We start from the raw sequence: 20,063 nt of genomic DNA on the forward strand, positions 1-20,063 counted from the left end.
TCATTAACAGCTCCACCTATAATATAAAAATTAAAATAAATTTACCAGTGCAATTACTGGTAAACAATTGCCAGACTGCACACTTGAATGTGCTTCAACTGAGCAACAGTCTTAGGCATCAGCAACCTCTCCTGTGCTTTTCTTTTCCAAATTGATGTAAATTGTATTTGTTTCAACACCAAAAGAGTCTGCACAATCCAGTTCTCCTAGGAAGCAAAAATTTTAAATTTCTTAACTTTTGCAACTAAGTTCACAGCCATATCATTAGGTTATCTACATTTTTTTGCATTGAACTTAATTAAATTATATTACTTCTACTTTTGATTAGAAGTTTATAAATATTTTAATTTTTTTCTGATTTCCTGCTATTAATCTGGACTTTATATACTGTGTGCCACACTGCATTAAATTCTTCAGCAGGGTCCCCTGATTTCTACAGCATGTTGACATTTCTGTGATATCTTCTAGTGAATTCAAAAATGGAGTTTAAATGTATGGAGTGCAAAACAATAATACAGTCAGTACTCTATGTCTCAAATTACTGTATGTAATTTGAAATTAAAATCAAGCCTCCAATTTAATATTCCTTTGCCATTTTACACTGACATCAAATTTCTAACATGCCAAAGCAATTAGTTTTGCCAGCACTGCACTGACACTGCAAAATATGCTGGCAGAAAGCAGGAAATTCTGGCAGCTAGTTAAGAGGCAGCTAGATTTTAAGCATACTGGAAGGGTATGTGAGGCATTTTGGGGTTAATGCCTTCGATAGTTGAGAGTTTGGTGCTGGGGAGGAGATGTATCGCCTTTTCCTTGTGGCTAGGGTGGAGGTGGCTTCTGGAGTGTAGAGGGGCCTGAAATACTAGTTCAACTATCCAATGACTCCAGACAACAATCAGCTGCCCAAGAGATCCAATAACCACCACCTACAAATCTCTAACTTTGCATCCAACAGCTAGGAATAAACTCATTACCTGGATGTTTCTGCTAAAATGAACACCTATGAAATCATTAACTGTGATATTTAAGTTATCTAATTAGGTTTCAAAATTAATACCACAATGACATGAATCAGAATATTTCACACCTCTTAGTGATCGTTTCAGGCTGTATGTAGACAGCACAGTTTACATTTGAAAGGTTATCTTTGCAGGCACAAGCCCATAAATATGAGAAAAATATTTTTAATATAAAGGAAAATTAGAGACTAGCAATAGCAGACAGATTCTGTTACAATAGGTAGATTCAGCGGCCAATTCGACAGGCAATATTTGTGGGAAAAACTGTTCTTCATATATTTCTATATTTTATTAGTAACAAAAAGTAACTAAAGAGACTGATATAAACAGACTCCGAGAGCAGTATTAGGACACATCTACACTGCAATAACAGATGACTCAGAGACCAGGTTACACCATGCTTGTATTTTTAAGTCTGCAATGGGGATGGGACCTAATACCATGTTGTAATTAAGTTGCATCACCAGACTAAAGTCTTTAACTCAGTAACCCGGAGGTCCCCAAGCTCATGAAAACATATAAATTGCCATACTAGGCCACAGATCAATTATTCTATCTTACACAGAGACTAATACCATCTGTTGCAAAGAAACGTGCAATAAACCTGAGGTCCATTATGGAATAAAGGAAGGTTTTTGTTAACTCACATCAGGCTTTTGCCCTGAAATGTGAGCTCTTGCTTTTCCTTAGGAAAATATGCAAACATTTTTATTTCACCAAATGTAACTGTGAATGGTCTCATTATTTACATAAACATTCAACCTTTTCTGAATACTGATAAATTCTTGACCTCAATATTTTTAGAAACAATTTCCAGGAGTTAATTATGTTGTGTAAAGACATATTTTCTCCTTTTACTAGTTTTTAATTTGCTGCCTTCGAATGTTTCCTTGTTCCTGTACTATGAGAAAGATGACTATTTAGGGAGGGATGGCAGCTCTTTGCATATCACCAACTCTGCCTGAGTAAACAGTCCCCATAAAGTAGGGAACAGGGATGCCTGCTTTTTGTGTATGTATTTACGACTGAATTTTGAACCTGAGATGATCAAATACAAATTAGGGATAAGCAGTTTCCCTTAAAGATTAAAATATCAAGAGACCATTAAAAAAAACAAGGCCTCCAATGAGATGTAATTTTTGTGCACGTTAAATCCCATGATTTTAAATCAATATGATTTTGTAATGCTTGAAGTTGGTATTACTGTATGAATTAATACTGCAGCAAATAACTACAACGAATTACTACTCACAGCTCTTTTAGATAGCTAAAAGACAAAGTTAAAAACAGCAAAGAACTGCACTCCTGCCCATTTATTTACAGTGGTATTTACGTTTCTATTGGTCTCTCTGTGTACATTACATGTAGGTGTAAGCTCTTAAGACTGGGGTCCATCTTTACATTGTGTGTGTGTGTGCAGTGCCTAGCACAATGGGGCCCCAAACCATGATCAGGGCCTCTCTACGCACTACCACAATCCAAATACTAAACAGCAAAATGGCAGCTTATTTTCATTGCGATTGCTACTATTCTGCACAGGTATCAAAATGCCTGATGGCAAATAAAGTGATAGCCCCCCGTGATTTGTGTTAAAGCAGGATGCTCAGGACAGGACACTGGCCGTAATTTAGATATTGGTCTAAGTACTTTAGAAATTGGTCACAAAAAGCATAGATGAAAGGGTGAATGTTACAGAAGGGCAGGAGATGGGGACTTGGACCATGAAGTTCTGCCAAAGCACCCTACCCCTATCTTTTATGAAGCAGAACCTAAAAACCTATTTACAATTTTCCAAAACTCAGAGAAGGGGAAAAGACAGGCGAACTAGCTATTTTATAACTTTAAATTTAAAAAGTAATTTATCACTGAAATTACTTCAAAAAGTGCTTCAAAAAGTCACTGCCACATAAAAATGTGATGATGCTTCATGGATCACAAAAGAGACTTAAGGAATCATGAAATTTTCTGCTGATTGTTGGACAGGGAATTGTCCAATTAAAAATAAATGACAGGATGGAGAGGAGGGTGGGTAGTAGAGCACTTCAGGTGTCTCCCAAGCAATACCCCCATTAAGGAGGTGGAAGGTTCGGACCAGAGTCCAATTCAGAAGATAAAACTGCACTATCTACAACAGCATCTGATCTTGCCACAGGTAACAAAACATAATTATTAAAATAAGTCTGTACAGATGACCACGTTGTCGCTCTTCAACAGTCTGCAACTGGGACATCCTTAAGTTTGGCTATAGATGTAGGTAGTGCTCTTGTAGAACATGCTATCACTCTTGAAGGGGGCTGAACATGAGTTCTGTTACAACAAATCTTAATATATTCAGAGATCCATTTTGATAACCTGTGTTTCGAAATTACTGAACCCGGGTTTCTGTCCAACAATGGACATAAATATTCTTGGAGATCTTTTAAATAGTTTTGTCCTATCTAGGTAGAAGGCTAATGCCCTCCTGACATCTACTGGAATATGGTTTCTTGAATAGTCCCGGCACGGTTTGGGGGGAAAAAAACTGGGAGGTGAATGGTTTGATTAATATAAAATTCTGAGGATATCTTAGATAAAAAACTTGGGATAGGCCTGCAGCAACACTTTCTCTCTGGTGAATACCCTAAACGGGGTCTGCCATTAAGGCCCCCTAATTCTCCCACCCTTGGGGCAGAAGAGATTGCTACCAGGAAGACTGTCTTCATTTATAAATCTAATAAAGAACACACTGCTAGTGGCTTAACAGGGTGTTTCATGAGACAATTAAGAACTACGTTCAAGTCCTCACTTGGAACAGGATCTGTGATTTATGGGGAGATATTCAATAAATCTCTTAGGAATTTTGCAATAGTTAAGTGAGCTAAGAGTGAAAAAAAAAATGCTTTAGGTGTGTGAAAAGTTGTTACTGCTAAGTGAGTTACTGCTAAGACCCTAATGGAATTCACAGAAACTCCTGATGCTTTCAGTTCCAGTAGGAAATCCAATACTCAGCGAAGATGAGAGCGAGTCGGCTAACAGAATACACCAAATATAATATTTCCTTTTCTGGAGATAAGTATTTCTTATAGATTTTTTTCTACTATTTAATAAAACATGTTGTACCTCTGCCAAACAGGATCTCTCTATTCCACAGAACCTTTGAGGAATCATGCTTGGAGCCTCAGAATCTGCAGGCTCGGATAAAATGTTCAGCCAGGGTGAGAGTTTAGTCTGATCATATATGGATACCAGACCTGTCTTGGCCATATTAGTGTGATCAGTGTCACTCTGGATTGATCTTCGTTTCTTGTTGAAAACCTTTAACAGTAGCAGTGTAGGTAGATGCACAAAGAGAAGTCCTTTCGTCCATGAGATGAGGAACAAGTCCAATGTGAAATGGGGCCTCTTCCCTACCCCCGAGCAATACCTGATGCATTTTGTGCTGGCTGCCATGGCAAACAGATCAAACTCCAGGCTAAGAACGCCTTGTTGAAGAATCTGGAGTTCAGTTCCCATTCGTAATTTAGAGAAAAATGTCTGCTGAAGTCATCTGCCATGGTGTTCTGAATATCTAGGAGGTGAGAAGCTGAGATGACTATGTGGCTGGCTATGCACCAATTTCAGGGTTTTATCGCTTTGGCACTGAGATGGGGATGGTTGATATAATATATGCATGCCACGTTGTCTATCATTTATCTTTACTGACTTTTACTTGATTAGTGCTAAAGAAGCGTAGGCAAGCATTTTTGAGGGCTCTCAATTCCAGAGAGACTGATGTGGAGAAACTGCTCTTGTAGTGACCATTGTCCCTGTACCTCGTGAGGTCTCAGATGTGCCCCCACCCCAAAAGTGAATGATCTGATGTAGGGGAAATCCAGAAGAATGGAACACCTGTGCAGTTCTGTTCCAGGCCTTCCCCCAGTTGAGTGCTTGTAGAACACATTGCGGAACAGAGAGTAACCTGTCTAGACCGTGTGCTTGGTCTGCAAACCATTCCATTATCCCTGTAGTCCTTGGAGGTGTAATCTGGCATGCAGCACTAAAATGACACAATCTCTTACTGTTACTTGAGGACTGCCCTGAATCTTTTAGATTAAATTCACTAAGGCAAGAAACATGCTGGACAGTAGGTATGCTTTGCCTGTCACTGCATCCAGGGACATGCCTATGAAATCTGGATGCTGTAGTGGAGTCAAAATGGACTTTTCAAGGTTGATTTTAAGGCCCAGGCTGTGAAATGGGGAACACATGACCTTTACTGACATCAACGCTTCCTGATACAACCTGCCCCTGATGAACCAATCCTTTAGGTACAGGAAAACCATTATACACAAACGACGTAGGTTAGCAACTACTACTGCCAGAATCTTTGAAAATACACTCAGTGCTGAAGATGGATCAAAGGGGAACACCATGCATTTATAATGTTCTCCGTTTATTAGGAAATGAAGAAGCTTCTTGTATGAAGGGTGAATAGCAACATGAAAATGTGTGTCTTGTAGGTCGAGAATCACAAACCAGTCTCCTACTTCTAATAAAGGAATCTTTGCTGAAAAGATCACCACCCTGAATTTTTGTCGCTTTACATATTTAAGATCGAAGGTCTAAAACTGGCCTCCACCCTCCATTCTTTTTGGTAACCAGGAAGTACTTTGAATAGAATCCCCTTACCCTGTGTTGCACAGGAACTGGTTCCATTGTTCCCATATGTACAAGAGATGTCACTTCTTGTTCTAGCAAATGATCATGAGGGGATCCCTGAAGAGGGACAGGCAGAGAGAATGGGTAGGAGATTTGAAATGGATACTGTAACCAGATGTTATAGTTTCCAAAACCCATTTGTCTGATGATATACAACTCCTATCATCCTGAAAATGGGAGAGATAACATTCAAAAGGAGGGAGGGGGATAAGATGTTGCAGCTGTAAGACCTTGTTGGCTGGATGGTTGAGATTCTCGACCAAGTCATCAAAACTATCGTGTGGGGGACATGGATGGCTGAGAAGATGCATCTGTAGCTGAAGAAGGTTTCTTTTTTGAGTATCTTTGTTTCTTGACCAAGGGATTCAGAAGGATATATGTTGAATACAGGGCAGAGCATGCTCTTTGTGCCATCTGAGACCTACCAAATCTCCTTTTATTGACAGGAGTGTAAATTCCTAGGGATTGCAATATGGCTCTCGAGTCCTTTAAAGTGTGGAGAGATGTATTTGTCAAGTTCACAAGGTTGTGACTGCCAAAGGGGATATCTTCAACAGTACTCTGAACCTATCTTGGAAAGCCCAACAGATGTAGCCAAGATGCTCTTCTCATGATCACTGCAGTGGAGATAGACCATGCTGCAATATCTGCTGCATCCAAGGAGGCCTGGAGCGATGTTTTAGTCAGGAGCTGACCTTCTTGTAGAATGGACTTAAACTGGTCCTGACGTTCTTCCAGCAGATGCTCAATAAAAGAACTGAATTTATCATCATTTAAATAGTTGTATTTGGCCATGAACGCCTGATGTTTTGCTATCCTGCACTGAAGTGTGGCTGAAGACCAAAAAGATTGAGTCTCTTATGGTTCTTACTGTATGGGGTGGACTTTGAGTTATATTATCTGTCTCATTCATTAATGGTCTGCATGGCAATGGAATTCTGAGTTGGGTGAGAAAACAGAAACTCCAATTCCCTAGCTGGAACATCATACTTTGCAGGTAGGCGGTGTGGTAGCAGAGATTTACCAAGCCATCTTAATGGGCTCCACAAGAGCTTCATTGACTGTAATGGCAATCTTCATAGACTTCGAAGTGTGTAAAATAGCTAGGAGTTTATGGTGGGACTCCTAAACCTGCTCTAAGGGAATTTGCAGCATGTCAGCAATCTACTTCATCAGTTCAAGAAAATGCCTGAACTCATCTGCCCTAGAAGATGATTGATTATAGAGTTTCATCAGGAGATGAGGAAGAAATATTAGTAATAGGTACAACCTCCTTATTGGCCCTTGCTTCTTGCTCCTCACAGGTCTGTTCCTCTGGGATAGGTGGTGGTAAAGGGGGTTGAGGAGAATGGGCTCTTCTCTGTTCCCTCCGATGTTGCGAGGACCTTGATATAAATTGTTGGTGACAATGCCCACGGACCCCAACAAGGGCACTCCAGGCGGCCCAAAAGGCATAAGTGGAGGCAGCCACCTGTGTTCCTGCCATGTGGGTGTCATTTGAAGTCTGTCCTTGTACAATACATCAGTATAGAATGGAAAGCGATTTGTTCTAGAATAGGATGGTGAACCTGTACCGAAATTTGAGAGTGTGATGAGTCCTTTCCCACATGCTCTGGGGTGGGGGAGAGAGACTTGTTTGGCTTGAAGAATAGATATGGGGGAGTGTGGTACCCTAGGTGATAAAGGAGTCAGTGACCAAGAGAGTCTTGATACTGACAAACCCCAAGCACTAGTTAACAGAGGGGAGGACTGGCTCAGAAGACATGATTTGAACCTTGGGTACCCAAATTCTATCTCTATGAATACAAAGTTTGGTGTGGTGGGCTGCTGGGTTTTTTGAGGAGAGGGTTAGAAAAAACAAAGGTAACAATTGTTCCAACAACTATAACACTAAGGTAAGTAACTATAAGAGATCTGAGAAAAAGCTAAATATTAGAGAACAAGCCCATAGCAGACTCTGTCTTGGGCCAAAGGCAGATCAGAAGGGACAGAGTGGTTTGCATGTGCAGACCCATATACCCTCAGCGCAGTGACCAGAAAAGTGTGGGATATATGAGCAAGCCATATAGGTACTGCTACCAAAAATCTCTGAACAAAGACACAGGCACACCTGAAGTTGAGCATCCACAGGGACACTATTTGAAAAAGAACCTTATATTCAGGTTTCTATTATTAGTCCTCTTCTATACTAGGTACCTTCAATCTAAGAAAACCATTTTAGAACAACTTTAAAATGTTTGTAATTTCTCCTCCAACCTTACAGGTGCAGAAATAAAACTGACACTACTGAAAATATTATAACCCTCTTTTGAGGGAGTTACTTTTCAATCCGAAAAAATAAGGAACAAATAAAAACGTCCATCTTTCTATTTAATTTCAAAACAATTAGAGGCTCATCATCTACCAAATATATTTCACAATCTGTTTGTACAGGATAGCTACTCCCCAAGGTGAAATGAAAAGAAAGTATAACAAAAGTTCTCATTCTCATTTGTTGGACATTAACTAAAATAGATCAATGGCCTCTTCAGTTGAAACAGCTTACATACAACCAATCTCCGTTTCTAATTAGGGTTCTTGTTTGTGGAACTTATTTTCAGATTAAATCTTAAAAAATTCTATTCTGAAATTTTTATTATACTGAGATTTTATCTTTGTTGGTTAATCCTAAACTATGGAGGAAACACTAAACCTTTTTACAATTTTTTTTATACCAAATGATTATAAAGCGCAATATGTATTGACATTTAGATGCTTAAAAGGGTACATACATTGTGGTATCCTAAAGATACTTGTTAAATACTTAAAGTACAACCTGCACAACTTAAAAGTAAAAAAGAAGCTGTAGCAAAATGTGTTTAATACCGCCAGACAGGCAAGCTAAAGGGTCCCTGTTCAAGGGTTACAAATCTAGTTTTTAAAACTTACGTTTAATATAGATCTTTATTTCAGTAAAATCTCCCCTTTAGGCTGTAGCAATCTGTTGACTGCCCTAATATTTGAGCACATTTTAAAAGAGAAGTGGCTCATTAAGATGAATCCATTATATTAAATCACACCTATATTTTCTAATTGGAACAGTTTTTAATCAAGCTGTTCCAACACACCCGGGTTTTTTTTAAGTGGATAGGTTTCCCCTTCCCTCCTCCCCCATAGTTCTTAGTCAAGAATGGCTGAACCATGTTTTCATTAAGCTCAAAAAACAAAACAAAACAACCAACTACACACTCACCTTTGGAGAAAGGCACAGAATTTTTCACTTCTGCGGAATTTCAGTTTAGCAAGCAAAAGTTTTTGAAAGCAAGTCAGAAGAGGGGTTGAAAATGAAAACACTTCAACAATCTAAACTATAAAGTGCTTTCATTCTGCCAGTTATCATTCCATTATGTTACTCCTGGGGGAATTCTATGACAAAAGATTAAAAAGTCTGTGGCTAATATTTTAAAATCCTGCAAAGTTCTGCATATTTTATTTGTCAAAATAACAAAATATAATCACACCAGTTTCAATTATTTTGGTAAATTATTTCAAAATGCCTGTCAGCAAGTATGTCTGTAACAATACAGACAACAAAAGAGATTCCCCCAGGAGTAGAGTTAAAGAAACCCTTATGACAATTCAGTTCCTGTTTTTCTGTTATGCTTTTGTTGGGCATCTCAGTATGGGTGTGTCACACTTGCTAGCTGGGCACATCTTGGGGCAAAACTCTGCCACTCCAGCCTCAGAGACACACCCCCACCCCCCCCAGAGCCTACTGTGGGGCACACCGCAGCCCAGACACTCACATCCCTTCCCCCCCCCAGGAGCCCAGCTGTGGGGTGCCCCTGCCCCAGCCCAGCCACCCACACCCCCTACTGCCCAGAGATCCAGAGAGAGAAACAGCCTGACGCTGGGTGCCAGGGTTGTACGGAGTTTCCTGCACACTACATCCTTCCTTCAGGACGTGCTTGGAACTGCAGCTGCCTGGAAACCTCCAGCTCCCCCTCTCCCTCTCCCCAGCACCGTCCTGTATTTGTGAGCTGGAGAGTCAGGCTCTGAAGGGTCCAGCGGCCTTTAGTGATGGCCAGCAGCTTTGCAGCACCAATTCTGCCAGGAAAAATGAAATTCTGCGCAGAACATTAACTCTACAAAAATTCTGCATTGCTCAATGGTGCAGAATTCCCCCAGGAGTACTATGTAGTACTTGACAATTAATTTAAATTATTCACTGTTAAATTATGAAGGTTTAAAATGTATGAGTCGAGACGTCATCCCAAAAGCAGAATTATTTTGTATTTTCTTTCCCATCCACCAACTAATGGGGCCAACTTTTTCAGAAACAGAAGCCTAAAAAGCCTAAAGTCCATACTTAAGCACTTGCCCTGATTTTTAGACATGCTGGGCACACAAATAGCTCCCACTGAAGTCATTTTACAATTACTTGGGGATGTTTTTAGCTGCAAATATTTATGAATAACTAAGATTATATACAAATGACTTTATTCATTATATACAAATGACTTCTGAGCTGGAATTTCTAGTATTTAAAACTAGAAGATTACACAAGACTTTTATAGTTGTACTGTTTATCTGTTTTATAGTGCAATGAGCTATTAAATTTCTGACCCAATTTAGATTAGTGAGACATTATTCAAAAAGCCTTCTATAGGAGCTTGATCCTTCACCCATTGACTTCAGTGGTGCAGGATCAGTACCTAGTTGTGTAGGTCAAAAATTCAAAATCTAAGATCTTTAAAAAACTAAAATTACACATTTAAAAAATTCTACACAAGCAGAACAGGGAAGGAAGGAGAAAAAAGAAAGAAATAACTGGCTGATTTACATCCAATGTCAATTCTATCAGAGAATTTGTCAGTCTTATCAACCAGCTATGTTACCTCTATAAATAACTTCTTTGGATGTCACAATCCACAACAAGGGGGTTTTCATAAAAGAAAAAGAGAGAAGAAATGTGGGAGGGGGAGAAAGGGACAAAGAGAAGAACTAAGGAAGTGACAAAGCAATAATGATCATGATCCCTCCTTCCTCCCCCGCCCCCCAAGGACAGGCTACCAGCGAGTGATATATTAGCAAATAATAGCACAGTATAAACAGTGTTCTTGATGAACTGAGGGAAATTTTGAATTTAATGTTTTTTTATATATAATCATAATTTAAATGACAATATAAAATTACACTAAACTCTTCTGATCAAGAGTTCTTCATGAAAAGAAGACAGCTTTAAAACTGAAGACTACTTTATAACTGTTATGCGGCTCACTTTTAAAAAAAGAGAGCAAACTGAAAGAAACAGTCACATATATTCTCAGCTCTTTTTAAAAAGAGTGATGAAAAAACTCCTGCATTTTGATTCATGCAGGCTGAAATCTGCACTACGTGAACCCTACTGAAACCCTAGAGTGGGGCTAGGCTCTGCCATCATGATTCAAATTGCAGGATTGGGGCCTTAACTCATTTATAGAATCTACTAATGACTTAAAATTAGACACATTTTTAAGTTAAGACCCAAGGTCAGGGTTATGTGTTATTTGCACAAGAGATGACAACCTCACAAACCACTGAAACAAAGTACATGTTGCTTCCTACTCCTGATTAGGACCCTGAAATTGGATGGAAAAGGGTAATAATTTTTTCTTTGGTTTTTCATGTACTTAAAATTATAAATCTATTTAGAAAATGAAGTCAACCTAAATGTGGTTTTAGTAAGGTGCAAATTGTGCAGAAAACCAGTAAAACTGTATAATTTTAGTCCCACTTAAGGAATCATAAAAGGGTTTCAGAACAGTGCTTCTATATCCTGATGACAACTTTTCCCAACCTAGCACTAAAAATTTCCCAAATCTGGTGAATAATTCCCAGACAAAGGTTTTTTTGTTTGTTTGTTTGTTTTTTTACAGTGCTTCTATAGGCCTGGGAAATTTCCCAAAACCTGGGAATTTGTGAGTAAAATGTTTCAACTTGGGAAATTGGGAATCTTCATTCAAAACATTTTACTCAAAAATTCCCAGATTTTGGAAAATTTCCCAGGATATAGAAGCACTGTTTCAGAAGGATTGAAATGGTACATAGATCTCTGTCAGGTTCTCTACACTGGGGGTAATTTCACCCTGGACAATTTATGGCTTAATTCTGCTGCCACCAAACACCAGGAGCAGGAAAAACCTTTGGGATTTAAAGAAGTTTCAGGTCATGTTTATAATACCTTGATTTTACATAGAACTTTTCATCCCCATAGATCTCAAATCACTTTACAGAGAACATTAGTATCATTATGCCCATTTACGAATCAGGAACTCAGGCACAATGCAGGAAGTGATTTGCCCAAGGTCACCGAGCAATGCAGTAGCAGAGCTGGAGAATGAACCTGAATTGTCTCCTGAATGCCAGCCCAGTGCTCTAATCACTAGGCTACCCTGCCTTCCCCCGTTTGTAAAATATACCTCCAAAAGCTTTCCTTAGTCTCTTTTCCAGTTAACAACCACTGAATTTGTTTCATGTGTTTCCAATGGATACTCAAATAAAAATTCATTTTTGGGTCTTACTGGTGTACCATAGGTGTAAAATACTCAGACCCCGGTAATGAGTGAGATATAATAACCTGAATATTATTACAGATGATATTCGAAGAGTTTGGTGAACAGTATTTCCCTGCTACAACATACCAAAGATAAATACAAAAAATACTTTTGTACATCTAATGAGGCCTAAAAAAAATATTTGTCAAGACTATATTATCTTAAATTAGAATTCAGAGGACATTATCCATAAAATGATAATTTAAAGGAAAATCAAATTTTATTCAAAGCTAGTTTCCTAGAAATTTTGTGTGTGTTTTCTTTACAAAATGAAATTAAATTAAAAGACTTGAAATCTGTGTTTTGAGTAAAAAGTGTGCTACGTACCTGTTGTATGTTTCTTTGTGACTGTAAACTGGACTGCAGCCTTCTCAACAGAGGAACACCATTCCTAGACAGTCTTTTAAGTAACCAGTAACTGTGTACTCTTTCAACAAACTGCTTCTTCCGTTGAATGGCCACCTGATTCATAATTTTATTTAATCTAAAATGTGGAAAAACTGAAAGTTTAATTTTTGCAGCAAAGCATCAAACAAGTTTTTGGTTATGGAAATTAAATAGAGTTTTCATTTCTATCAAGATATTTTGTATACTACAACAATATGGCACTAACATTTATTATAAAATCTCTGGACTATATTGCTCTGATTTTATCTGATTGCTAAAATAAATAAAACCTTTAGCAGCAGCTACTCAACATTTTAGTTTCTATCAAATTACACATTATGATACTAATATATGAAGATGTGTAAATTTTCATGAGTTACTAACCCAGGCATAAAAAAATGCTCTCACATTAAATTTGACAGTAAACTCTCAGCAGTAGATTTTTTTTATTTTTTTTTAAAGGTTGATATTTAATCCTAAACTCCTGTAATTAATTTTTAGGGCCTTAAAGCCCTATACAAATTTTCAGATGAATGTTGTGTGTTCATTACTTACTACTTTATGTGTTTAGTTGTTTTTTTTTTAAAAAGATGTATTTTTAGCTTTTTCTAAAAATTTAAAATGCACCTTGGATAGTAAAATATGTCAAAAAAAACCTCCTCTAGATTTATTTTTTCTTAAGTGCCTAGAAGAGAGACTTTTCTGAAGAAAAAAGCGATTTGAAAATTAAAATATCAGAACACTGATACCATAGTAGTGCACACACAGCCTCAATGGAACTTATGTAAACATAGCAGCTGCAAGACTGGGTAATCAAATAGCAATTATGGGACACTTTCTCAAGGTAAAAAAACCAAACATTTTAAAGGATTCTTAAAAGAGAACATGATGTATTTCGTTCAGTTCAATAGTCTTAAACTAAAAGAGTTAGGCATTTCTTAGTGGATAATCTGTGTAACGTATTTACAAAAAAGTTAATAAATGTAAAAGAACAAGTCACTCACCTTCTGCTCCACTTCAGGTACGCACATGCCTCATGAGCCCTTGATCGGAGATTTTTCCATCAGCAGCATCCATTCGGCCTGCACATGCGCTCTAGACAACCCTGTGCCACAAGGGTATATAGGGCTGTGTGGGCAAACTGCCCTCAGTTCCTTCTCTAGCCAAACATCCAGCAAGAACAGTCCAAAGCAGAGGGGACGGAGGGCGAGTAGTGGAGCATCCACAAGGACACACACCTCAAAGAACCACAGTTACTACACAAGGAGAGAAACCTTTTCTTCTTCTATGAATAGTGTCCCGATGGGTGCTCCACTTCAGGTGACTCCCCAACAGTATCCTCACATGGAGGAAGAAGCTTCAGAATCAAGTCCAGGACTGAAGCTCATACAACAGAACCAAGTTCCGCACCAGATCTGATGGAGTGAACCAAGGCACAGAGTTTAGAAAATGTATGCACTGAAGCCCATGTAGCAGCTCTGCATATCTGTGAAACACTGTGAAAGTTGCTTGTGCTCAGGTAGTATCCTATTATCCTTTGGGGAGGCAAAACACCAGCCGCATCGCAGCAAGCAGTAATACACCCAGAGATCTATCTCAATAGTCCTTTGAAGAGATTGTGGACCTCTTTGAACTTTCTGCACTGGAGACACAGTCTAGGTAATTTCCAAAATTGCTTGGTCCTCTCCAGATAAAAGGCCGATGCCCATTGTACAACTAACATATGAAGAAAAGTCCCCTGCTATTTATGTGGTTTAGGGGGGAAAAAAATACAGGTAGATGGATAGAATAGGGTGCTCCCAACCTAACAGTGATGTGTTCATTGTCACAGTTATTGCTGGAACTGGGCAGATGAAAAGGACACCTGCACAAACTCTGTGCTGATCTTCCACCAATCCAGGGAGTCCCTCACCTGGCAGGAAACTGTGACCTGTTTGTCCAACTTAACTCTGGGTGAGGAACAGGACTTCATGAACCAGCCTTGAAAGCAGTCAAGGCGTAATCCTGCATTCTTGGTCACGAAGGTGCAAGCTGCCACATGACCCAGGAGCTGCAAGCCATTCCTTACTATAATACTAGGGCTTCCCTGAATTGTCCAAACCAGATTCAACAAAGTTATCAATCTGTCTGTGGGAAGGAAGTCCCTGGCTGCCAACAAATCGAAATATGCCCCATGGAATTGTACTCTCTGTACCGGGGCTAACTTGGACTTCTTTACATTAAGTTGGAGACCCAACTCCTGGAACAGGGAGAGACCTGTCTGAGTGTAAGTCAGTATGACTTCGTAAAATTGGCCCTTATGTAACCAGTTGTCGAGATATGGGAAAACTGAAATTGCTTCTTACAAAGGTAAGCAGCCAATCCTGCTTCGTGAACACCCTTGGGGCTGAAGAGAGATCTAGATAGAACCAAACCATTTCAGAAATCACCTAGACTCTTTGTCACCAATGTAGGAAGATCAAAGGGGTGCACAATCTCTTCAAGGGACTGCTGAGATGGACCTCTGGTGCGTTACTGCTTGCTACGATGAAGCTGGTGTTTTGCCTCCTCAAAGGATAATAGCACACTATGCCAGATCACGAATACTCAGTAATGAAAATGATCCTGGGCCCATGGTGAAGCACAGGTATCTGCTGTGTGCCAGAATCACGATCTGGAACTTTTCAGACTTTACAAATGTGTTCAGTCGTCTTGGCTCTAAGATCAGTCTCCACTCTCCAGCCTTCTTTGGCATGAGAAAATGGAGTAAAACCCTTTCCCCGAGGGGATGGGACTGGTTCTATTGCTCCTAAACAAAGAAGGGAATGTACTTCTTGACTTAATATAGTCTTGTGAGAAGGGTCCCTGAAGAAAGATGGAGAAGGGGGATGTATGTGGAAGGATGTGAAATGGATGTTATAGCCCAATGTTATAACACCCATGACCTGTTGTAATACGCTGCCAGGCCTTCTGAAAATGGGATGGGCAGTCTCCTGAAGTGGGGAAGGAGGCAAAAGGTTGCAGCTTGCAAACTAGCCGTGAGGAAGAAGTAGAGCCCTCAGTCTGTCAACATTATTGTTTTGATAACGACTGGGTACTAGGTGAAGGAGGGTAGGAAGTTCTTTTCCTCTGGAATCTGTCCTTTTCTAGCAGGTTCAGTGGCTCTGTGAAAACCAGAGTACTGAGTTGAGTGCAATCTCTGGGCAGTCTGAGACCTGCTAAATCTCCTTGTTTGTAGGGGTGTATATATACAGAGACCTCAACGTGGCCCTGGAGTCCTTCAGTTTGTGCATGGTCCCATCCATAGCTCTCAAGAAAAGCTTCTCATCATCAAATGGGAGGTCCTCAACCACATTCTGAGACTTTCTCAGGAATCTCACCAACTGGAGCCATGACACCCTGCACATGAGTGCAAGACAAGTAGTAATTCTTCCACTCTACTCACCACTGATAAGGCCTCAACTTGAGTACTATGTCCAGTTCTGGGCATCGCACTTCAGGTAAGATCTAGATAAACTGGAGAAAGTCCAAAGGAGAGCAACAAAAGTGAGTGCAAAGACCTATGAGGAAAGATTGAAAAAAATCTGATTTGTTTAGTCTGGAGAAGACTAAGTGGGGACTTCAAGTATGTAAATGGTTGTTATAAAAAGAAGAGGATGATAAATTGTTCTCCTTAATCACCAAGGAAAGAAGTAATAATGGGCTTAAACTGCAGTAAGGGAGATTTAGGTTAAATATTAGGAAAACTTCCTAACTGTAAGAGTAGCTAAGCACTGCAACAAATTATCTAGGGAGGTTGTGGAATCTCTGTCATTGGAGGTTTTAAGAACAGGTTAGACAAACACCCTAGAATAGATAATACTCAGTCCTGCCTCAATGCAGGAGATGGGACTAGATGACCTATCAAGGTCCTTTTCAGCTCTACATTTCTATGATTAAAAAAGAGAGAGAGAGATACCTATCTCATAGAACTGGAAGGGACCCTGCAATTTCATTGAGTCCAGCCCCCAGCCTTCACTAGCAGGACCAAGTACTGATTTTTGCGCCAGATCCCTAAGTGGCCCCCTCAAGGACTGAAATCACAACCCTGGGTTTAGCAGGCCAATGCTCAAACCACTGAGCTATCCCTCCCCCTCCATTCTATGACAACTGCTATGGAGATGAATCTAGCAGCGGTGTCCACGGCACCCAAGGATGCTTAGAGAGAGGTTTTAGCTAAAGACTCTACTTAATGACAACTTGGAATTGTTCTCTATGCTCCTGTGGAAGATGTAAAGTAAAGGATGCAAATTTGTTGTAATTCATGTAGTCATTCAGGCAACAATGGCCAAGTTAGTTTGTGAGCCGAAACTCAAAGGTCCTGAGGAGGCCTTCCGTCCATGAAGGTTTCACCTTTTCTGGTCCTTGGCATAAGGAGCAGACCTGGAGTAATGCTGTCTACCCTGCCTGTTTGCAGTATCCACCACCAGGGAATTAGTTTGGGTGTGGGAAAACAAAAATCATGAGTCCCTATGGGGAGACATAATATTTCTTATATGCCAGTTTACAAGTTGGTGGTATGGTGGCAAGAGTTTGCCACACAGTCTTTGCTGGATCCAGGAGCACTTCATTAATAGGTAACACAACCTGGATAGGTGTCACTGACTGCAAAATGTCCAGGAGCCTGTGACGCGAGTCTTTAACCTCCTCCATTGGTATCTGGATGGTGTCTGTAACCCTCTTTGAGAGGTCCTGGAATTGACGAGAATCATCAGCCATCGAGGGTGGTAGAAGCGTGACTGTCTCATCCAGCGATGAAGACAAAATCGGAAGGGGTAGGCTCTTTGTCCGTCCTAGCCTCCTGTTCCTCAAAGGTCTCCTTGTGTTGGGGGTTTGCTGGAGAAGATTGTGTGACCCTAGTTTCCTGGTGCAGTGAAGCCGGATGTCTGGCAAACTGCTGCTGATATGCCAGGCAAGGAACTCAATATGGAAATTGGGAAGGCCCATAGAGAAGAGGAGATGGTACCCAGGACTGATCCCACCATCCCTGATGTGGGCAAGGATCTTCCCCTTCTCAGTTTAGACCTTAGCTGAAGTTGGAGGGTCACTTAACCTGTTCAGAGACAGACGTACATGGGGGATATCCTGACCTGACACAGTCAAAGGGAACACTCCATCAGCAGAAGCTTCAGTTTGGTCTCCCAAGCTCTAGATTTTAGAGCCAGGACAAAGTTACACTTTTGGGAGATATGGAACTCCTCCAAGCAACTGGTACACTCAGAGTGGCCACTGGTGATCGGGAGAACCTCCCAACAAGAGAGGCAGCATTTGAAACCTGGCAAGCCAGGCCTACTCACCCAGGCCAAATAATCTTTAAAAAAGGAGAGAGAAGGGGGGGACGACTGAAACCTCTCATCTAATTAATTCTATACTAACAAACAAACAAACAACTACAAAACATGCTGAGACATGCACAAGTTGGATCCCTTAGAGCTCTGTCTCAGGCCAAGGTGGTAGAGAAGGAACAAAAGGCAGTTCACCTATGCAGCCCTATGCACCATTGGACTGCAGCAGAAGGTTGGATAGAGCACATGTTGGATCAGACAGACACTGCTAACAGAAAAATCTCCAATCAAGGGCTTGAGAGGGGCATATGTAACTAAAGTGGAGCACTCATAGTGACACTACTCAAAGAAGTAGCTGTAGTTTCACCCATTGCCAGTGGTAACCAGTTTAGCAAGCAAGTTAATTTCTCAGTGTCAGACCTCTATCCAAGTCTAGATCATTTTTGACATGCTGAAAGATGATTAATTTATCTGTAACCACTGTTCTCTGAAGATAATCAAAATAGATCTCTAACTTTTAGGCCTACTATTGCATGCAAATGAGATGGGAACACACAAAATTCTAAAGCGGTTCATGCAAACAGGTGCTGTTTTATTTGAGTCCCTGCAAACGGAACGCGAAAGCTTTACAAGGCTCTAACCACAGTTCCCTTCGAAGTGGGAGGCAAAATAATAAAGGGTTACAGAAACCTCATCTCTGTGGGAAGGAGTATAAAAGTGAATGGAAACATGTTAACTTTCTCTTCAGTAAGATATTATAACAAATGTCCGTCCATAGAGAGTAAAACACTCTAAGGATGTTTGAATAAAACAAAATATTGCAACAAGTAGTAGCAACTGCAGAAAAGGTGTTTGATTTTGTACATGAGTATTAAAAATAACTTTTTTTAGTAGAGGTATAAGATACCTGCATATATTTTGTTTTTGTTTTTCTGTTAACGTAAAGAATGAGACAGGTTTGTGTTTGTGTTTTTTTTGTTTTTTGGGGGCGGCGGGAGGGGTTAAAGAAAAGGGAAATGCCAAAACGAAAAACTAAAGTTACAAAAGCTTGGGCCTGGAAAGAGGTCCTATATCTCTGACAGACAAGACAAATTATCTGGAAGCTATGGGTAAACTTTTCAAAAGTGCTAAAGCAATTTAGACTCTTAAGTCCCAGTGACATTTAATGACTAAATTATATGTAACTTAAATGCTCTTGAAAATGTTACTTTAAATGAAAGCAATACTGCTAAGCAAGCATGTAGGCTGTGGCTACACTTAGCGCTTCAAAGCGCTGCCGCGGCAGCGCTTTGAAGCGCTAAGTGTAGTCAAAGCACCAGCGCTGGGAGAAAGCTCTCCCAGCGCTGTCCGTACTCCACCTCCCTGTGAGGAATAACGGACAGCGCTGGGAGCCGCGCTCCCAGCACTGGGGCTTTGACCACACTGGCACTTTGCAGCGCCGCAATTTGCAGCACTGGAGAGGGTGTGTTTTCACACCCTGCTGCAGCGCTGCAAATTTGTAAGTGTAGCCAAGCCCGTAGAAATGTGGCTGCTTTGCAAATCTCCTGGATAGGGGGGAGGGGGCGAGAAGGGGGAAAGGGATGACCCTAAGGGAAAATCAGAGGCTGGCTGCCATAACAGACTTTTCTGATATGGAACAGGCTTTTAAGACCATACTTAGCTGTTAAGCAACACAGTAAAAAATACAATTACGTAACTGCTTTGACATAGTTCTCATGCAGACAGAAAAACCTATTCAACTGAGTCAAAAATCTGGGTCAAAACTAAACCAACTTGAAGACACCCAGCAACCACAACTTGAGCTGCTTCTGTGATCAGATGTGGTGAGACTAAACCACAAAATCCTTATCAGGTTTAAGAATTGTATTTGTTAATCCAGTAGGGGACTACTGGATTCTTGGAGCATTTGTGTCTCCCAAGCTTAGCCAGGACATTTGCTATCAAAGGTAACAGAAAGCAGTATACAACAGCTTCCCTTCACAGTGAGTAAAAAGGAGTAATTTGCCAGTGCAAGATCTTCTCAATGGCTTATGCAAACAAATCACTGGCCATTCAGATGTTTCAACTATTTATTTCCATCATGTTCCTGCTCAGAACAGATA

The 20,063-nt window shown here is 40.2% G+C and overlaps 1 protein-coding gene across 7 annotated transcripts in view; it reads right to left on the reverse strand.

Annotated features, from left to right (window-relative positions):
• The window catches only part of BRD1 (bromodomain containing 1), a 156,949-nt gene that overhangs the window by 68,939 nt on the left and 67,947 nt on the right, over window positions 1-20,063 (reverse strand). For all 7 annotated transcript variants that reach the window (XM_045030552.1, XM_045030561.1, XM_045030581.1 and 4 more), the window contains one exon: window positions 12,599-12,755. In XM_045030552.1, coding sequence (XP_044886487.1) covers window positions 12,599-12,755 — 157 coding nt within the window. The remainder of the gene's footprint in view (window positions 1-12,598; window positions 12,756-20,063) is intronic.

This window comes from Mauremys mutica, chromosome 1 (assembly GCF_020497125.1).
Source record: "Mauremys mutica isolate MM-2020 ecotype Southern chromosome 1, ASM2049712v1, whole genome shotgun sequence".
NCBI classification, from domain to species: Eukaryota; Metazoa; Chordata; order Testudines; family Geoemydidae; genus Mauremys; species Mauremys mutica.